The sequence below is a fragment of the Misgurnus anguillicaudatus genome, chromosome 5 (assembly GCF_027580225.2).
Source record: "Misgurnus anguillicaudatus chromosome 5, ASM2758022v2, whole genome shotgun sequence".
Taxonomy (NCBI): domain Eukaryota; kingdom Metazoa; phylum Chordata; class Actinopteri; order Cypriniformes; family Cobitidae; genus Misgurnus; species Misgurnus anguillicaudatus.
In genome coordinates, this window is record NC_073341.2 from 14,948,260 (window position 1) to 14,970,516 (window position 22,257).

Here is a 22,257-nt window from a genome sequence, read left to right on the forward strand (position 1 = left end):
GCACAGCACTTCGCAACAAGCTGAGAGACAAGAAGAGCTGTGGGTCTGTAGCTCTCTTAAGACAAATGTGTGAAAGCGTGTATAAACCGCAAAGGGTTAACATTACAGCAGTCTTGTGACACACTGACCAACATACTGTAGCAGATCAAACCAACTACTGTGTCCAACTACCAAATAGTCAGTTGTTGAGAACTGATGCTTTGTTATTTGTTAACAGTGCATTCAGTAAAAATCGAGCAGTATTGTCTTGTGTTAAACATACAGTGATGTAGCGTCAGTCTTGAACGTTCTTCTTGGTAACTTACGATTTTTCGGTCATAATTTTCGCCACTGCTATGGGTGGTGGTCAGGGTTGAGGAACACTCTTCCAGATACCAGGGCTTACGGCCGCTCTCTGCCGTACTGCTGATGGAGATGGTGTAGATGCTGTTAGTGTAGCCATCACATGAACAGTGATCACGGCTCCGCCCACCGTTTCCTGAAGCCCACACAAAGATGGAGCCCCGCCCCTTTCTGCCCTGTAAAGAAAAAGTAATACGAAAATGTTGTCTACGTACTAAAATAGTCTGCTGTTGAGAAAGTATGACCGGGAGTAAGATGAAAAAACAAGTTGGTGTCATTTTTATCATGATTATCGATACTAGGTTTAATACCATTGCAAACAACGACATGCTTTAATTTACAAAAAGTAAATAGATTTGTGCCTTGTTGTTGTACAACGCTAAGTCAGTGCGAAAATAATACTTCTTTTGACAACAAAGGTGCAATTTTACAACCATCACTATGGTTACAGATGTACCCGTTAATGCAGATTGATCTTTTTCATCTTTTTCCATTTTCTAGGTTGATAAAAGCCCTGATGATCTAATTATAAAAGTCAGATTTACATGGTATGTCCCCTTTAAGTAAATTGCGGTTGTCAATCCTGAAAACCACATGGGTACGAAAATCAATAGTACTACGAGATGAGCTGTTGAGCTTCATTGTGGACCAGACTTTAACCTCAATCACACAGCACTTTGGTCCTTGAAAATGTCTATAAAATTGGCTTCTGTGTGAACGCAAACACATTCTGTAAATGTTTTAGGATTGTTCTCATAAAGCGGACCTAGTAACATTGCCCTAACATACACAGAAAGCATTCTGTGTGAACAAGACGCAGAAACTATGCTGGAGCGTGCCGTAGTGAGGACGTTCATGTCATCACAACCAGAAGTTACGGTTCAGCTCTTTGACAAAGGGATTTAAACGCAGATCAACATTCACAACTAAGGAAAAGTCTGCAAACTGGACTGAAGCGGAGATCATTTACCAGCATGACAGAACAGCGCATCACACGCTCCCTATAATTTTGTCATAAACTAAAATGTACGCGTGTGGTTTCTAGAGAGAGAAATCACGGATAATTAGCAAATTTCAGATGCTGTGGAAAAAATATGTCACGTGTGAATGCACGCACAGATTCTGGAAAATTATTGGCAGTGTGAATGAACCACAAATCAAACAATCCCAGATGCATTTTCCGTGTATCTGTGTGTGAAAAGGGATTTTATGTATTAAAGCACACATGTGACCTTGTTTCATAGACTTCTGAGCCAAACTGTCCACAAAAAAAAACCTTCATAACAGGACCTATAATAATCTATATTAATATTAATATCCTCTATTGATATCGACTTCAAGGCTTTCTGACGAAAGGTGACCAATATTATTTCATACCCAACTCTCATACCTCATACCTGAAACATGCCTAAACCACTCCAAACACACCTTTGGCACTGAATACACACCAATTACTGACACTGACTTATAACTTAGAAGAGATAAACTTCAATCACGTTCTAAAGTTCACTTATGCTGAAATGTGTCAGGAAAGGAAAACACCTCAGGTGGGGAAAACTAGATGATTTCCTGTATGAACTCTTGCATTTTCCAATTACATTTAAGGCATACATTTTACCAGTATGTGTGTTCCCTGGGATTCGAACCTATGGCCTTTGCGGTGCTAACACAATGCTTTATCGAGCTTAAGGAACATACCACACAGAAAGAAACATTACACGCTTTTCATAGGGATTAATAGCTGGAAACATCACAAATGTGTTGTTGCTGTAGCTAAACTGGTGGGTGATTCTCACGAAAACTTGGTTTTAAAAATGTCAAGCATGAAAATGTAAAAATTGCTTAAATTTACTTTTTTCCCACCAGACATTGAAAAACAAAGTCTGGAGTAAATGGGAACATTAATTTAAAAACTTTTACTTATCATTTAACACTTTTTGTAACATAATTTTAAAAATTAGTCCAAAAAAATCTCATTACCGCAACAGTCAGAAAACATCAACACTGACATATTTTCAAAATGACATGACAAACCTGAAAGAACATAATTTGGAGATTCTGCACATGCATTTAAAATCAAAGTATTATGCTTCTATTAATTAAATTAACATTTAATAAGCATCTGTTGCGGTAATGATAATCCAAATGTCGTGTAAGCATTCTGACAAGACAATATTTCAAATTAACTGTAAAAAAATGATCTTACTTGGTAGCCATCTTGAAGTAACTGGTCCATGTGCTTGGTCACTCAAAATCAAACTTGATTAAAATTCTGTATGTGTGCTTAAACTGTTCTCAAAAAGTGTTGCGGAGGATGAGAACATCAGGCATGGACACATCATTTTCCTAATTTTTCTTAATTATTATTATACATGAATATTCAGTAAATATTTTTTCTATCATCTAAAGTAGTCTAGCAAAACATCCATTTATTTTTTTCTTAATATTTTTGTGTAAATTTGATTAAATTACAACATAACGCATGTTCAAACACAGCCGGACACATTGCGGTAATGAGAATTTCAGCAGAAAATGAGATAAAATTTACAATTATAAATTCTTATGTTGAAATCACACATTGTGCAAGGTAGAACACAGTATTGTGTTAATTCTGATGCTTTTTAATGTTACTATATTACACATTTTAAAGCTAAAATCATTAGTGCCGTGGTGTTTCAATGGTTTCGTGAGAATCACCCTGGTAGAGCATTGCGCAGTAATGGGTTCAATCCCAGGAAACACATACTGCACTATAAGTCACTTTGTATAAAAGCGTCTGCCAAACCCATAAATGTAAAATGTGAAATCTTACCTGTCGGATGCCATTTTCGAAGGCCTGTCTGGCGAGGGAAGCGGGTCCATCCACTGTTTTGCCATCATCATCTGGGCCCCAGCTGGCACTGTATATGTCTATGTGTTGAGGGTGTAGGCTCAGGGATTTGGCCTCCACCATGTCCGTCACATCTCCGTCTAACATGCGGACACCTGCGGCACACACCAGAAAAAAAACTTCAGGTTACAAGCAATTTGTGATCAGTGTTAAAGGCAGTATGAACGTAGATTTATGAGTAAACGTACAGTGCGATGCAAAGATATGTGGACTGCTCTTCAACACTTAAAAATGTTTGAAGCATTATATTACAAAACAAGTGGCATGTATTCGAAAACATTTATTAAAGAGCACCTATTTTCCGTTTTATGATTTAACATTTCCCTTAATGGGTGTGTAAGTGTGTGTTAGTACATGTTAACCATCAGCAAAGTTACAAATCCCAAAGTCTTGGATGACGCCAACTGAAATCTCTTTTCTTGGACTACATATCATAATTTCGCCCGCTTCTGACTCACAGCCTTTAAGTAGCCTATGTTTTCATATTTGAAGAATTTACTAGCGACTATTTAAACCATGAATCAAACGCGAGTTTTAACAGTGTATTATAGTGCTTGTATGTCGTTTCTACGATCCCAAATGCAGACATGGTTTTAAGTTTTGGTCATCTGTCTTTCTGAATCATATTTGGGCTTGTATTGATAAGCTAGTAAAGACGATATTAACTCCTGTTGGGAGCTGATCTTCCAAATATGGGAAGGAGTGTCACATTTCCGTCACTCACTTAAGGTATACGTCCAATCACAATGCACTGAATAGTTGGCCAATCCGAACACACCATGCTTTTCAGAATGGTGAGTTTTGTACAAATCTACGGTTTTTAGAAAGGCGGGGCATAGAGGAGCAACAATAATGCATGGTATGTGAAAAATGTAGTGCTGGGCAAAGATTAATCGCATACAAAATAAAAGTGATTTTGGCATAATATACCGTATGTGCGTGTACTGTGTCTAATTATTATGTATATTTAACCACACACACATTCAAATATTAATTTCAGAATTGTTTTACTTATATATAAATTTTTTAAATTTATATTTAATATAGAATATATAAAAATATAAATAAATATATATAAACATGTAAATGTTTCTTAACTACATACATGCATGTGTGTGTATTTATTTATACATAATAATTACACACAGCACATACTCATATATTATGCCAAAAATCACTTTTATTTTGTATGCGATTAATCGCGATTAATCTTTGCCCAGCACTAGAAAAATTTTTTTGAACCATAAACCACGCGAACACATTGTATTACACCAAATACACAAAATTACGTTCTTTTAGGCAGAAACACTCCACTTTTTTTGAAAATATATTAATTTTCCAGCTCCAGTGGAGTTAAACATTTGATTTTTACTATTTTGGAATTCATTTAGCTGATCTCCAGGTCTGGCGTAGCTTAGCATAATCCATTGAATCGGATTAGTCCATTAGCATCGCGCTCAAAAATGACCAGTTTTTCAATATTTTTCCTATTTAAAACTTGACTCTTACATCGTGTTCTAAGACCGACAGGAAATTAAAAGTGCAATTTTCTAGACCGATATGGCTAGAAACTAGGAACAGAGTATAAGTCGCATCAATCATAAATGCATTTTGACGAGGAAAAACCATATATAAGTCACACTGACTGGACTATACGTCGTGTTTATTTAGAAAATGATTTCACAAAATCCAAGCTGAAGAACATTTAATCTGGAAAGGAAAGTTATTCAACTAAACAATAGCACAGAACAGCAAGCTGAAGAGGTGTCCGTACATGTTTAAGTAACAAACAGTTATTTACACGATACACAATAGCATACAGAACATAGCTTGGAGGCTGAATAGGCTAAATAAACACGACAAGCCAAATCAAGTTCAAAAAGGTCCCGAAGTCATTCCGCATCACTGAATCCATTGAATTACATAAATACAGGAGAGGACTCTCGCGGGTGTAGACAGTAATGGTTTCTACTGGTTCATATGAATAATTTTGACGTATAAGTCGCACCTGACCAGAAGTTCCAGGACCTGCCAAACTATGTAAAAGTGCGACTTATAGTCCGGAAAAACGGTATACTCTCATTCTGGCGTAATTATCAAGGACTTTGCTGTCGTACCATGGCTGCAGCAGGCGCAATGATATTATGAAAATAGTCCCATTGGTAACTTTCAATAGCTGGGGACCATTTTCGGGCGCTGTGTAATATCATTGCACCTCCTGCAGTCATGGAACTACAGCAACATTCTTGGTTATTACGCCAGAATGAGAGTATAGTTCCTAGCCATATCGGCCTAGAAAATCGCAAAATGCTAAGCTATGCTAAAATTGGTACCGACAGACCCAGAGTTTAGCTAAATGGATTTCAAAATGGTAAAAATCAAATGTTTAACTCTAGGGGAGCTGGAAAATGAGCATATTTTTAAGAAAAGTGGAGTGCCCCTTTTATAGGACAGCAAAACATCCGACATTTCAATAGTTGGTGTGATGATCTACACCTTCTAGGACACCTTTGTTCATTCATTCACTGAAAATGACCGTGAGGCCACCTGATCCTCACTCTCAGTCATTCAGCAGTGTATGAGACTTTGTGGCTTGATGCAAAATAACACAATGCCACTTGGTTTGCTTCTACATCTTTAAAAGTAAAGTAAAAGTAGTTTTAAAAAACCTTTTCAATCTTTTCACAACAATCAAAAGAGTGTATGCAGGATTTCACTGATCCAGGTCACTGTAGCCTATCCTTGTTTTATTGTTTTATTATCCATCTGAGTGATTAGAACTGATGAAACACCTTGAAGTAATGAGAAATAAAGTTCAACTCTAAATGAATTAACTAAACCTGAAAAACATTACACAAGGTGTGCTTACACGGTACCAGTCAAAAGACAACAGACATCTTTTGATCTAAAGGTTTTTGCGTCAAGGTAGTTTTGTAGACTAAAAAAGTGCCTATATTAAATTTTTTGTACCAAACAAAAGGGCAAGTAAAAATATGTGACCCTGCCATTTTTTTGTGATTTACTGTTTTATACATAAAATCATCCAAAGAACATTCTGTGAAAGTAAAACCTTGATATCTTAAATATTGAATGAGCAAGGTCATGTCAAAGATTAAAATTAAGTGGAAAAAAATCTCATTGTTAGATTATGAGACTTCAACATGAATTTCACAGACAGGGTCACATACAAATATATAAAATATTAGTTTTATTTTTTTTTTAAGTTTTGATCATTACATCCTCATCTGATTCCATTTGGGTATTTTCATAGTTTTAGCAACAAAAAAGCAGGTCGATTTTACTGGTTTTTATATGTGTATGTATGCTTGTGCAAGAAAGTGATTATGGAAAATTGCAGAATTCCCAGGCACACTGTTGAGTATAAACTTGACACTGACCGTCTGCCACACTCACCTCCGATCTTGGCGTTGTAAGCGATGCCCACTATGCATTGAGAGTTATTGGCAGATGCTGCTACTTCACCGGCGCATCTCGTGCCATGCCTGCGCAGAACATGAACGACAGAAGTGTCACGCATACACATAGACTCGTGCAGAACTGCATAAACATCACTAGAGGCCCTTACGCAAGCACAGACACCATTACACACACATGTGGACAAGAAACAAAAAGACAAAAATGATGAAACAGCTGGGCTAAAACTAAACATGTGCCTCCAGAGAAAGCAGAGCTAAAAAGCAGCGGTTAAATATTTAAGATATAGAAGAAAAACATTGGAGAGGTTTCTCAGCTTCAAACGCCACGTGGATGCATTCCTGACCCAAACTAAACCAATTTAAACTTAATACAAATCAGCAGCAAAAAAGTGCACTAACAACTTTGTGAAAACAGACTGATGGGGAGAGAGAGAGAGAGAGAGAGAGAGAGAGAGAGAGAGAGAGAGAGAGAGAGAGAGAGAGAGAGGAACCTCCAGCAGAGAACAGCTGCAAAGAAAAACTCACGTTACCATGGTAACCTCAGTCTCGAATCCAAGCCATTTAAAAAAGGAAAACAAAAAGTAATAGAAACAAAGATTGTAAAGATCCACAACATCACCAGATCCCGGGACGAGACCAGGGTCCTGTCACCATCGCAACCATACACATTTATAAGGTCAAAAGGTTAAAAGGCCAAAGGATCTCCCAAGGTGGTCCACGAGCTACATCCCGATACCAGTCCAATTACTCTGAACCACTGAACAACCAATGATGCTGTGCCAAAATATGCCATATCTGACATACAATAGAGGGTATGCATTGACGTCACTTTTCCACGTGACCAACCCAGAGCTCACTCTGTTGAGTGGCAAACGTTCAACAAAATGGCTGGTTTTCATAGTGGGTGCTGCGAAAATGCCAGTAAAACTGACTATTATCAGCTTAAATTGAATGCAGTTGGACTTGATAGCAAAGGTGGACAATACTTAGTTACATTAGTTACATTTTCCAAGCATCTGTGCTTTATTAGGGTGTTTGTATTGGGATTTTTTTTTACTTCACTACATTCTAAAGCATTTAATCATACTGTGTATTCTTTAATATTGCATATTAAAATGTATTTAATACCCAATTTCTTTAAAATTATTGAGTAAAAGTATGTTAATGTACTTAAATATTAAATGTAAAACAAAAACTTGTATTTATGAAATGTAATAGAGTAAAAATTATGATAATATGCTTTGTAATGTATGCTTTCCAAAGAAAAACACGGATAATACACAAATACTTGAAAAAACAGTTTTAAGTAGAAAGTAAAACCTCTGCTTGATAGTGACCATAGCAACTTATCAACCCACCTGTGGTCTGTGGACGTTGGCCTGAACGATCTATTAACTTCTCCTTTCTGTGTTTTTTGGCAGTCTGTAAAACGATAGCTCCAAATTCTTGTTAATCTGTTAGTACAGTCTATTGCACAACAGCTTTTTCCCATTTAGATGTGTTTTCACCAATGTCACGCTGTACTCAAATGCTGCCGCTCTGTCTTTTGCCACTCAGTGGGCGTAACCGCAGTCACTTTTGCCGAAGGTGACGTCACGTGCATACCCTCTATACAGTCTCTCTTCTCTAGAGAAAACACTCCAAAAATAGAGGAGTCTTCTTGTTTACAAGGGAGTGCCAAATGTTGGCAAATAAAATGCACTCAAAAATGACCCCCCTCCCCCCAAATTATGAATACCACTTGCCTTTAACTATAGACCGAACTACACAGTCAGTGGTCGTGGGCTGGGCTTTATCAGTGTGACATCACATTAACAAAAGAATCAAAATGGCATGTCTAATGAGACTGCTTTGGTTTAATGGGGATTAAAAAAGAGGGGATTTTTTTTTTGGGGGGGGGGGGGTTGTTGTATTCACCCACTGCCAACACACATTTATGTCCTTTATTTATCTACCTTGTAAAAGTGGATGTCTCGAAAGTCTCGAGGGTTGCTTTTTTAAAGGCCCTCAATGTCCCACTCCAGTTTGATGTTTAAGTAGGAAACACATCAACAAAACTGCACTCAGTATTTCATGGAGACTGGCGTGTTATCGGTTGCAGCAAATTCCCTTGGTTTGCTTTTTCTGTGATTTGACCAAATGTGCAGTTACATGTAGTGTCAGTCTTAGATGGACCACACACACAGACCAGTCAAGGGCTAACAGGCACGTATTGTACACAAATGCAAACCATAGATCCCAACACGACACATTTAACTTGACTTACTTGACAAAATAGCAGTCTGAAAACAATCTTGCGGTGACGCCATGTGACTTACATGTAAGATGAAACGGACCATAGGAGGACATTTCCGACACATTTTTGATGACACGTGAAATCCAGCTTGCATAGCTAAAGCATTAGCATGTATTTAAGCAGGTTTAAAACAAATAGTGACTAGTCATCTTACACATCTGTGTACAACCCTCTTTCCAGTTAAAATGAAACATTCTTGGCCAGAATTAGCTGCAGTGTAGACCAGACTACATGCCAATTTATTCAAAACCTTGGCTATGTGAGGCTAAGTCACATCTGCTAACTGAATACAAGTCAATGTGAAAAGCAGAGGCGCACACACACACACTACACCTGAACATAGCATTCCTGAACACACCATTTCTCCCAAAACATTTACTTTTAGCTTTTAACGTTACCCACAAACCAAAGACAAACAACATTTACGACAGAATTAAACACACAAACATATAAACCCATAAATCATGTCACATTAATCTTTGCACATTCACTTAAAACCACACAATGTACTGTACATATGACAAGCGGCTTTAAGGTCAAACTGGGTCAATAACTTGCAGATGACTTGCGAGATATACGAACTCACAATATTTACAATACAGATGATCGGTTTTGAAACTCAAGTCCACTGCCGCTAAGAACAACCCCCCAGAAGTGAACCTCACGGTCAAAATCCACTGCAGGGAAATAAAGACTCACATTACACAAACTATCAGCAGACGAACCAACGCACAACATTCCAGCACATGAAAGATCGTCAGCTTGTGCGGGAAAATCGCCAAACAACAGGGAAGAATTCGTTAAACAATTTAGCAAATCCAAAATACAATATGAGAGCCATTTAGATTAAAGAGGACATTATGCACTTTCACAAATGATTATGACCATGATAAAATTAAAAGGCCAGCACATATTCACCACACACCACCATTTAGGGTTGCATAATATAAAAGGAAAACCCAATGTGCGATAACTTGCTAAACGCTGCGATATACGATAAGGTAATGTTTTAAGTTTACAAAATCTCTTTAAATTATAAAAAAATACATAAAAAAAGGAAAAACTATATAACCAACGTACGTTTCACATACTTTCTAGGAAAAGAAAGCACCACTCCATCTTAACAGGCTATCCACATCGACCTAAAACTTTAACTATACATAACTTGTGACGTATTTAAGAGCGCCTATGGTCCGATTCACGATTTTACATTTCTTTTGGTGTGTAAAGGGCTCGTTATAGTCGTGCGTAGGTCCTACGGCGTAGCAGCGACGGCGTAGGTTCCGCGTCGGTTTTCATTTATACTTTTGCGTCGTCGTCCGCGTCGACGTGCAAACACACGCGCGACCGCTGGTAGGCAGTATCCACGTGTGTAACCACAGTAGCAGCACAAACGTGAAAGAAGAAGAAGCTTAGCAAGTAAACCCACAAACGAAGAAGAAACAGCAACTTGTTGTGTATGATTTGAGAAGACCAGCAATGATGGATGTAAATAAACAGTGACTTTTGTTGCAGTTTGAGTTAAATCACTCCTAAACTTGGCTCATCTTTGTTTTCACCGTCACAAACGGAAATACCTATGACGCAGTTTTTTTTACCTGACGGGGGGGGGGTTCTGGTGGACCAATCACAGCGCTTGCGGTCCGCGTAGATCTAACGCGCTGTTAAATTTTTTGTGAGGTGCGCGTCAGGCTACGCAGAGCTACGCACAGGCTACGGATAGCCCTTAAGTGTGTATTAGTACATGTTAACGATATGCAAAATGTACATACCCCAAAGTAAACAATGCCGCGAGTTATCGTCTCCAACGTAAATCTCTTTTCTTGGATTACAACAAACACACGGATTGTAGGCAACAGTTTACTTCCTGGGATTGGTGATGTAGACAAGACCGACATTATCATAATTCCTCCCGCTTCTGACTCACATCCTGTAAGTTAACTCCTGTAAGCATTGTAGAGCTGGGCCAGAAATCGCCTCCTATTCTCGTGCGTGTCTCATCAATAAAGCCGGTTCGGTGATTAGTCGTAGTAAACTGCCATTACCTGCTTTCAGATGGAGCAGCATTTACTACACAGAGCAGTATTTCACCAAGAAGCTAGGCAAAATCGCGTTCATAATTAAAGACGATCTTCCACGATTATGAACGCAATTTCGCCTTGCTTCCGACTTTACTGATGAGACACGCATGAGAATCGCAGACGATTTTTTTGCCAGCTCTATAGCATTGCATTGTGAGCGAATCTTTCAAACATGTTAAGGAGCCTCACATTTCCGGCTGACGTCAGAGGTATTCAGGCCAATCACACCGTACAGATTAGCTGGCCAATCAGGGACTTTTCAAATCGATGAGTTTTGTACGAAACTGGTGCGTTTCAGGACAGGACATCTGGAGCTACAAAAACGGTATATGAAAAATAATGTTTTTAACCTTAAACAACGAGAACACGTGCACTTTAAAGTCATTTAGTTGTCGCAAACCACTGCGATATAAATATATTTAAAATAAATATGTTGATCAATTTGCTTAGCCAATCCTAACGGAGGTTATTTACATAAAGACTTCTTAAGCCCGGAGTATAGTCTGTTTTTGTGTGTACACGAACTTTTGCGCACAGTCAAATGCACAGCCTTGCAAAGTATAGTTTTTTTTACTTTTACGTGTACACAGACGTTCGACACATATGCATTGCGACAAAATGCAACGCATCTCCTACGCGGGGTTAAAACATGGCGCGTGTGCATTACGCACACACTCTATTTTGCGTCATGTGCATTGTACGCTGACCCTTGTGTACGAGTAAAAAATTGACCTTTAAACGTACAGTAAAAAACTGCCTGTTTTACAATGTCAGAGAGAGTGTTTCAAACCAAACATCTACATAAACTAAATTATTAAACTAAATAATTATAACAATGTTGCAAGTAATCTTACAAGTTATGTTACAACTGGCCTCCCCTCTTTGGTGAGATCAGACTTTCATAAGCATTCATAAGAACTTTTGAACTTTTGGCTCAGTGACACAGAGAAGATACTAAAGAAGTTGGATGGTATTCTATACAGCATGTCTATACATGCAGAACTAAACCCCCCTCTTTAGCGTCAACCACTCATTTTATCCTAAGGCCACGGAAATGCTTCTGATGGGGTTCCTGAAAGTGTAAATTAAGAGGCAAGGAATAGATGTGCCCACAGCAGCAGAAACGCGCGCGCAGACGTACGTGCAGTCACACGCAAAGACCTCCAGATGGGGGTTTGTGGAGCGTTCAGGGAGTTCTGACTGTGTGTACATCTCTGCAGCGTATTCAATGAACAGATCATCAGCTCCAGTCACAGTCATTCTTTTAATAGTTCTCAGAAAGAAACACACAGAGAGATGGAAAATATCTAAAAGGATTTAAAGGCATAGTTCACCTTAACTTGTGTTCTCTAGAACAGGGGGTTTTAAACTTTATGATGCCAAGGACCACAAAATATGATGAACATTATGTACGGGACCCATTAATTAAAATATATCAAGTTATATAGTTTTATGTTTAAAATACATAATTGGCTACACTTAAAGGACAAGTTCGGTATTTTACCCTGTTATGCCCTGTTTTCAGATTGTTTATGATAAAACAGAACGGTTTTGACTGAAATTTGGACATATGATGCTGTCCCGAGAATTTTGGGGTGTTTGTTGTATCAGCCTAGCCTGACGTTGTCATACTCAATTCTAGTCAGAATTTGAGTCTGATACCGCTCCATTGAGCTATAATTATGAGGCGTGTCTCAACCGAAAAATGCCTCTGCACTCAATTGGATAGACCTACGACCAATCAGAGCAACGGAGTGTGTGACGTATGTTGAAATTACGTCTTTTGCAGCCTAACCGAACTGCTAGTTATTTCGCTACAATGACACTAACATTGTGATTATACTAAATCTGAGTTAGCGAACGTACATCAACACCTACTATGTTTACAACATTTCATTTATATCACAACATTAAGTATTTACTAAGTCATACAGTAAGACTATCTCTTACCATTTGTACGTTAGGTGAACTTCATCCACGACGATACCCATTACGTTGGCTTGAAATATATCAGAGCCTAGCATGTCCCTCCACTTATTCAGCAACCACGATTACAGGCTTCCGAAAAAAAGCTGGCAACGACTGCTAAATATATCCATCTCGTCGTGCACGGCGAGTTGCATTGCCGTGATACCAGTTTCAGTTGCGACCAACTTTTGCCGAATCCCGTAGGAAGGACGGCAAAAACATCAACAAATGCCTTGCTCGCGTTTCTCTGTTCCTCTTTTAAAATCAATGCTCTGTCGATATCTTTTAGAACAGACTCAATGTCAGAATCCACACATCTGAATTCTACAGCGGCAGCCATTTCATTGTAAACAGATTCAACACACGCGCTCTTTGGTGACGTGGTTCATTACGTTACTGTTGATCATCTGTCCATCATCGTATAAAGCCCGCCCTGACAATTTGATTGGTTCGACCAGCTTTGGGTCTGGCATAGTAGCTCCTCAACGGAGAAACCCCAGACCGATCTTCCCGTTCTCAAAATGTTGTGGGCGGGGCTAAGATCGGCTGGCACCCAGGCTAGTATCATCCCCCACCTCTACAATGGCCGTACAGGTGCACTGGAATAATCCTTCCTAAAATGCATTAAACTTTTGTTTACAAAGACGTGAAACTCACCGAGTGGTCAGGGGTGTTCACTGATATGCTCACACAAAAATCGCTACAAAAGATGCTTTCCAACAGTTGTTTTAGCATTCGTTGTAAACTTGTGGACCTATTTTTCCAAATGCCTCACACCCGTATATTTTTCCGCTGAGAGCTTGAATAATAGACACTCCAGCCCAGTTGGTGGCGATAATCCACCTTTGCCAATTGCAAGAATACAAACAACGTTCCCGGCGCGGAGTAATACCGTACCTCACAGCACATCTAATACAAGTCAATGGAGTTGGACAAAAACTACAATAAAACCTGTTGGAAAGCATCTTTTGCAGCGATTTTTGTGTGAGCATATCAGTGAACACCCCTGACCACTCGATGAGTTTCACGTCTTTGTAAACGAAAGTTTAATGCATTTAAGGAAGGATTGTTCCTGTGCACCTATACATCCATTGTAGAGGTGGGGGCTGATACCACAAACACACGAAAATTCCACGAGAACTGAAAATTTGGTCAAAACCGTTCTATTTCATCATAAACAATCTGAAAACAGGGCTTTAAGTGTAAAATACCGAACTTGTCCTTTAAATTCATATTTATTTGTACTGTAGTAACTTAAATAAAAATAAATCTCGTTTCACAGCAGCTTTACAAGGATTACAAACCCCAGTGTGAGAGAGATAAAGGGCATGGAAATAAGGCAAACACACTAGAAAGATACAAAGCAAATATGTGTTGCATTATGGTAATGAGAACATTTTGTTACAAAATCTTAATAGCCCTGAAAACTTTAGAAAAGCACAGCAAATTTTTTATGTATTCCTTTTTTTGGGATGAAATATGACTAGGACATAATGTCGACAGATTCACTCTGGAACACAGCACTCATATACTTCTTTGAATTACTTTAATAAAACATTTCAGTCTTTTTAGAGACGGACAATCTATGGACAGTGTATTCAACAGAGCACTGAATATAATCAAATGTCTTCAATTGTGTTCCAAAGAAAGTCAGACAGGATTGGAACGAAAACAAGTTTGGAACGACATGATGGTGAGTCATAGATTTTCATTTTTGACTGAACTTCATCAAGGGGACTTGGTGGATTGTTCGGTTTTCTATCATCAGAGAATTCCAGATTTTAGAGCGCATAACAGAAACAGCAGTGACACCAGAATCCCAGGCCAAGCTTTCTGTCTAAACCATCCAGAAAATCACCAGAGCCATCTGGCAATGGCTCACACATACTGGCACACAAGTGGTAGCCATAAAAACACATGGGGTCTTCTACCCGCTCACCAACCTTTATATACAAACATACACCAACATACACCAAAGATTTAAAAATATACACTGATCTTGTGCCAATTTCACCACACACACAAATAATGTCTTTTTTTTACACAAACTAATCCCAAAATCCATTTTTAGCCAAATACACATACCTGCACACACCAGTTGAGATCCAAGTACTATATTTACTCATATACTTAAGACACACAAAAAGCAAACACCAAAAAACCACATTCACCAAAGCAACAGATCAGAAGCCAGATATCCACATTCACACACACCACAAAATAAACTGCATGAACAAAGCTTTTCCACGGTTTTTTACAGCCCAGTACACCCAAATGATTGTTTATGTGTGTGTGTGTGTGTGTGTGTGTGTGTGTGTGTGTGTGTGTGTGTGTGTGTGTGTGATGATCTTACTTGTTCTCATTACTGGCATCATATCGGGGCATGGGATCCATGTCGTTCCCATTCACATCGTAACTGGCTTCATTATCCTACAGAAAGATCAAAAGAGAGCCGTGAGATGTTATCACAGCCAACTTAAAACACAAGCGCCATGTCAAACAAATCATGAGTAGAGTTTTATATGGCACAGTGATTTATTTCGAGGTATTGGGGTTATGGACTTTGACTTTTCTAGAGTAAAGGACAAGCACATCCAATACGGATCACAAGCAAACACAAACCAATACAAACAAATCAATACAAACAGTCTCACGTACAAGTGTAATCTTAATGTTTCAAATTCACTGCATTTTATCATTAATAATCACATGCACTACACATATTCTTGTGTATGAGGGGAATTAAAAAAGCATTAACTTCACAACACAGCAGATTCACAACAGGTGCATGCAGGCTTATAAATATGTAATTATTAACAAAATGGCCATTAGAATAATGCAATGAAACAATCTATCAAGTGAAGTGAAGCCAAGTGTTTAATTCTCAATACTAGTAGATATGTCATAAACACCTTTTATACACTTTGACTGCATTTCTTTACAGAACAAATCCCTGATTGAGCTAAAACACGTTATTTACCGCAGTTTAGTTTAAAAAACTATAATGCATATATCACAGACAAGGCTTCCGTCTAGTATATCTTAAAATATGTCAGTGGCATTGCTTTGACCTCAAGATGCACACCAGTAATGTTGTTTTCAAAGGCATCTTTATGCGACTTAAAGTGACTTAAATATCCTAATTTACCCAAGGCATAGTCCTAAGCCTCATCTGTGAAACCGGGCCAACATCTAAGTTATTATAACGCCTAATTTAAATGACGTCTGTCATTTTTCATATTAATACACTGAAAAACTCAGTCAAAGTTAAGTATCTACCATTTTATTAGATTATTAATTAATTTATGAGGACAATAAAATTTCTATTCTATTTTATTCTATATACTAAATGGTATATTCTATATTTTTTTGAGATTTCTACATCATCTGAAGGCTGAATAAATAAACTTTTCACCGATGTATGGTTTGTTATGATAGGACAATATTGGGCAAAAACATTAAAGGGATAGTTCACCCAAAAATTACAATTCTGTCATAATTTACTCACTCTTATGTTGTAACAAACCTGTATACATTTATTTGTTCTGATGAACACAAAGGAAGATATTTTGAGAAATGTTTGTAACCAAACCATTCTTGGACCCCATTTACTTCCATAGTATTCTTTTTTTCTACTATGGAAGTAAATGGGGTCCACAGACGATTTTGTTACAAATATTTCTCAAAATATCTTCCTTCGTGTTTATCAGAACAAAAAAATGTATGCGGGTTTGTAAGAACATTCGAGTGAGTAAATGATGATAGAATTTTCATTTTTGGGTGAACTATCCCTTTAAGAAAATCGCCTTTAAAGTTGTCCGAATGAAGTCCTTTAATTATGATATATTGTATGTGTAACTAATCATATTTATGTTTGAAAATGTACAAAATAGCTTTACAAAACATGATCTTTACTTATATTCTAATGATTTATGGCATTACAAAAAAATCTATAATTTTGACCCATACAATGTATTGTTGGCTAATACTACAAATATACCCGCGTGACTTAATACTGGTTTTGTGGTCCAGAGTCACATATATTGATAATTCTCTCATTTTCTGTTCTTTCTTCATTTTTTAAGCTGCTTTGAAACAACGCAACATTGTAAAAAGGTGCTATATAAATACACTTATAAAAAGCATTATTATTATTATTATTATTATTTATTACAAAAAATGTAGCTTAACATATTCCATGTTTAATACCAGTAACAGTACATGTATTATTCCCAGTTCTAAATGTTGCTTACATCCCAATTTAATCCTAAATGAAGAAAAAAAATTTGTGAGATTTTTGCTAAGTAATGATTACAATGAGATAACGTCTGCAAGCAGGTTTAAAGCACAAAAAAAATTGCTTTTGCCCCCAAAACTTTTCCCTTGTTTTACACAAAATTGCATTCAAGTCAATAAGGCATAAACCACTACATTATTTTAACATTAATTTTATAACACAAAATGGAACACAACAAAAAAAGGCATAAATATTTTTTTATTGATAACTTGACACTCTCTGGATTATTTTCAACCCAGCATTGGGTCAAAAGTGGACAAACATTTCAACCCAAAATGCTGAGTTGTTTTAACCCACTGATTGTGGGTCAATTTGGAACATTTTCTGGGTTAATTTAACCCAACAACTGCGTTTGTCCCTTTTTGACACATTGATTATTAGAGGCTATGCGATAAAAGAGTATGCAACACTGTTTATTGCTGTACAATTTACTTTGTTACTATTTAGTTTTTAATACTATTTAGTTTTTTCAGCACTGTATGCAGAAGCTCGGTTCCACAGCAATCCATACAATGAAAGCCAAGAGAGACTTACATAGTTCTGTATGAGATCGGGGTGGTTCCTCTCAATCCCATCATCCAGAATGGTTACCACCACGTCCTTCCCTGTATATCCTCTCTTCCAGGCACCCATGACATTCATGTCAGACTGACAGTTATGGATATTATCATTACAATGCTGCAAAAGACCAGATGAGGAAATGAGACAACTGTACAAACACATTAGCTAAAAAGATTGAGATTTTTTTATTGAGAAAACATTATTATGACATGACGTGGGGTGGATTCAAAAACTGTGTCTCAGCACAGCTTAACATGCGCTAACCGATAGGCGAAGGGAAATGGAAAAACTATTATTGGAAAAGTTTCCAAGCGCATGCTTACAAGAATACATCATTAAAACATGTTTTTACATATTACATCAGCATCCAGCACCACTTGGAACTCAATGTACAAATGTACAGGCCTTAAACCTGGAATTAGACCCCATCCTGGAAAGTCAAGTTTTATTTGCTCCCAAAGTACAACTCACAGGTCAACATAAGGGACCTGAGCCAAATGGGTGCATTCAGGTCAAAGTATTGATGTTATCTGAGCCATATTAACCATTGACAGAGCTTCAATCTATCAGAACAAGCCTTTAAGCTCACTCTCACTTCCATCTAAACGCTGAGAGAAATTATCTGCATCACAGCTCAAGGATTCAAAAGGAACGAGTGCAATCTTTTGGGCATTTCGAAAATGTGAAGGTTGTTTCATTAAGGATGTCTTCACATTCTGTGCATGGTCAAATACGGCACCATTGACTGTCGTGAGCTGAAGATCTTGACAGCTATGAAAACAACGGCCTGTTTGTACAATTACCTCACAAAATATGTCTCCACTAGACGTTATGTTAGATCCCACACTGAAAAGTTCAATGCATCTCTCTGGGTGGTGTTCACATGTATAAACTCGGCTAATCGGGTGTGACAGGGATTGTTTTCCTTGAGCGATTCAAACTGACAAATTAACAGGGCTCACGTTTTAGTTAAAACACCACAGTTTCACTAGCTGCTATCGCATGTTAGTATAATAACTTCAATTTAATGTTTACAGATTTGGCATTAACACTGTATTCTGTAATGGGGCAGATTTTTTTCACGCAATACCAGCTCCCATGTTCATACGAGAGCCAGGTTTAAATATTACAGAATAAAACTAAATAAGTTGTTTAATTTTTCTACAAACCGCAAAACTACATTTGGATTTTCTTGGTTAAAACATAACCCCCAGTTACACAGACAAGGCTAGTCCTAGACTAAAACACATGTTTGAGGTGTCTCAACTGAAAATAACTTGCACGTACTAATCTTAAAATATGCCAGTGCCATTGATTTGTCTTAACCCCTTTACTGCTCTCCCCCTTTTTGAGTGTGGGGTGCAGTTGATGTGTACCTTCAAATGAATATAACTCTGGCATTTTTTGCTCAGAAGCCTAATCTTGGTCGTCGTTTTTTTTTAAGAAGACACTTCGAAGTTTTAAAATATTAAAACAGTAAACAAATAAATAGCAGTTTAAATTTATTTAAAAAAATAAAAATAACGCAATAAACTAAGAGTTTTATATTAAAAAATTAAACTATTTTTCACCCAAAATGCTTAAAACAAAAAGCCACAAGTCTGATCTAGTTCGGATCCATATTTCAAGTAAAAATTACAAATAAAAAAAGAGTTTTCTGTAACACTTTTAGTGGTTTTACCAACAAAGGTCACTAGGTGTCAACAGTTTGCTGCATACTCTTGTCACAAATTAATAAATTACTGTCACTGCATTATTATTACTGCTAAAAGGTTTTGAAATATGAAAAGTACATTCCTCGAGCTTTCCAATGATATAAACAGTATTTTTTACCAAAATGGTGATTATAAATAAAAGCTTCACTCTTAGCTTCTAACGATATATAGTTTGTCAAGATTGTTTAGGTCCACATTGTAAAAACGATGTGGGCCTGCCACTGGGCCCATAATATTTTAGAAACTGACCCTCACCAAACCATAATTTTCCCAAAATGGAGATGAAATATGAAAACTACAATCTTAAGAGCTTTCCTAGAATATATACTTTGTCATGATTAGATAAGAATTCACATGCAAAACATTGAAGTAAATGTAGGCGTCCCGCTGGCAAACAGTGACATTTAGCAGGATTATCAATATTTTGAGGCACACGCCTTTCATAAATAAATCGCTTACTCTCCCTACACAATTTATTTTAAAAAACACTGTTGTAATATTTATTCTAGAGGCTTAGACGGTTTTAACAATACATAGTTTATCATGATTAAAATTAACATAAAAATATTGAAGTACACCTAGGTGTCCCGTATACAGGACGGTGACAGTTAAACGGTTAAACTTCAACAACTTAGACAAAACTATATTTTTGAATTATTCCAATTAAGCAATAATCCTGTAAGTGTCTTCTTTCTAATGCGACCAATCCTTATGTTTTAGAAAAATAATTAAACGTCTTAAATGTGTTAAAAATGCTTAAACGTCGTAATTTAACTAAGGCCTATTCCAGGCTTTAACTCAGCTTTGTCTGTGAAACCAGGCCTAAGTATCACCATTAAAAAAGGTTCCTCACAGTTATAAAAGTAATGCAGTCTAGTGAAATATTTTTTAAAGATATTGGATTCAACAACATAAACACTGGAGGATTTTCTAACGTGGCATATTTTAGATGCAAATTAAACCTTCAAAACCAATCAGTCATGATTTGATCATGAAAAGTTAAGCTATAATATTACTGGTGAATATTTTTATGTCACTTTCACCTTTGGCTTGCTCACTGATCAGTTTGTACTATTCTTTGCACAATACATATTTTAAAAAGCTCTATTTTATTGAACTGAATTGGTTGAATAAGTAAAAAAACTTTTTCAGCAGAGGAGAAAGTTACATTTTGATGACAGATTATTAAAACGAATAGTTCCCCAGTGTTTTACACAGTTAAAAATTCATTACTAGCATTTAGATGATAAATAGGAAGACTCACTATATACCACATACTGCTCCATTTAGCATCATTGAAGTAAATGGAGTTGGACTGGGCCAGACTTGATTGAGCCAGACTGGACTGGGCCAGACTGGACTGTACAGGACCAGGATATGAGGGTTTATAATCTCGCTTTATTCTCTTCTTCACTACCTGTTGTTCAAGCCACTCCACCTGAGAAAGAACAAGATAAGAATGTGAATGAAGAAAAAATAAATTCATTTTTAAAGAATTTGGGTAAAAATGGATAATCGTCGCCAAAAATGTTTTTTTATATTTTAAATAATTATTTTTAATAATTTCTCATTTGTGACCCTGGACCACAAAACCAATCATAAGGGTCATTCCTTCTTTATTAATAAACAGACTTTCCATTGAAGTATGGTTTGTTAGGATAGGACCATTTTTGGAAAATCAAGAATCTGATGGCGCAAAAAATATTGGGAAAAAACTTTAATCACCTTTAAAGTTGTCCAAGTCAAGTCATTAGTGCATCCACTCACAAAAATACATTTTTGAGATATATTTATGGTAGAAAATTTACAAAATATCTTCTTGGAACATAAACTTTTCATAATATCCTAATGATTTTTGTGATAAAATTTTGACCCATACTATGTATTTTTGGCTTTTGCTACAAATATACCCATGCTACTAAAGACTGGTTTGGTGGTCCAGGGTCACATCTTTTCTCTTTAGAGGTGTAAACTGACCCAGGCATTCTCGCTTGATCTACTTAAATAAAATGCAATAAAACTACAAATACAATTTGTTTGTCGTCATTGTTTGTCTTCCAAATTGAAACGCAAGAAAACTGCCTAAAGTTTGCATGCCACACTAAACTGGCTATGCGATGTGACAGCCTAACCATCCTTTTCCAAGACAACTGATGATAAAGCTCATGTTCATTTCAAAGCGTCCATGAGTAAAACGATTTACTTGCTTTGCATTGAGCAACAGTTGTTTTGGATGCACTGTCAGTTCTAGTCATTGATGAGTAAGAAGTCAGGAGTCCATATAGACCATAGAACACACAGGTGTGGGGTTGTCATAGTAACAAGCCTGACCTTTGGCTCCATGGAGATGAAGCTGTGCGTGCCTCTGCTGGAAATTGTCGACCTTTTTATCGTCCGGCTGTGGAAGAAATGATAGTAGTCCTTCAGGTCACCAATCTACAGGAACGACACACAAAATTGTCATACCCTGTAGTACAAAGCAAGAAACATAACACAACCCTACTACACTAAATAACAGACGCGAAACAAGAATGAAAACGTACTGTGTATGTCTTTTTTTTTTTTTTAAAACAGGGCAAGTCAGGGTAGGTATTATAGATGAAATGCAACAACTTTTAGAAATAGGAAATAGCTATATTCATGAAACACTAATATTGGCATGCTGAATAT

General features: G+C 37.1%; 1 protein-coding gene across 2 annotated transcripts in view; it reads right to left on the bottom strand.

Moving 5' to 3' along the window:
* pcsk5b (proprotein convertase subtilisin/kexin type 5b) overlaps window positions 1-22,257 on the bottom strand; it is a 71,979-nt gene that overhangs the window by 47,928 nt on the left and 1,794 nt on the right. For both annotated transcript variants that reach the window (XM_073867602.1, XM_055167316.2), the window contains exons 2-8: window positions 21,919-22,023; window positions 20,852-21,025; window positions 17,846-17,989; window positions 15,368-15,444; window positions 6,647-6,735; window positions 3,155-3,327; window positions 306-518 (exon numbers count right to left, since the gene is read on the bottom strand). In XM_073867602.1, coding sequence (XP_073723703.1) covers window positions 306-518; window positions 3,155-3,327; window positions 6,647-6,735; window positions 15,368-15,444; window positions 17,846-17,989; window positions 20,852-21,025; window positions 21,919-22,023 — 975 coding nt within the window. The remainder of the gene's footprint in view (window positions 1-305; window positions 519-3,154; window positions 3,328-6,646; window positions 6,736-15,367; window positions 15,445-17,845; window positions 17,990-20,851; window positions 21,026-21,918; window positions 22,024-22,257) is intronic.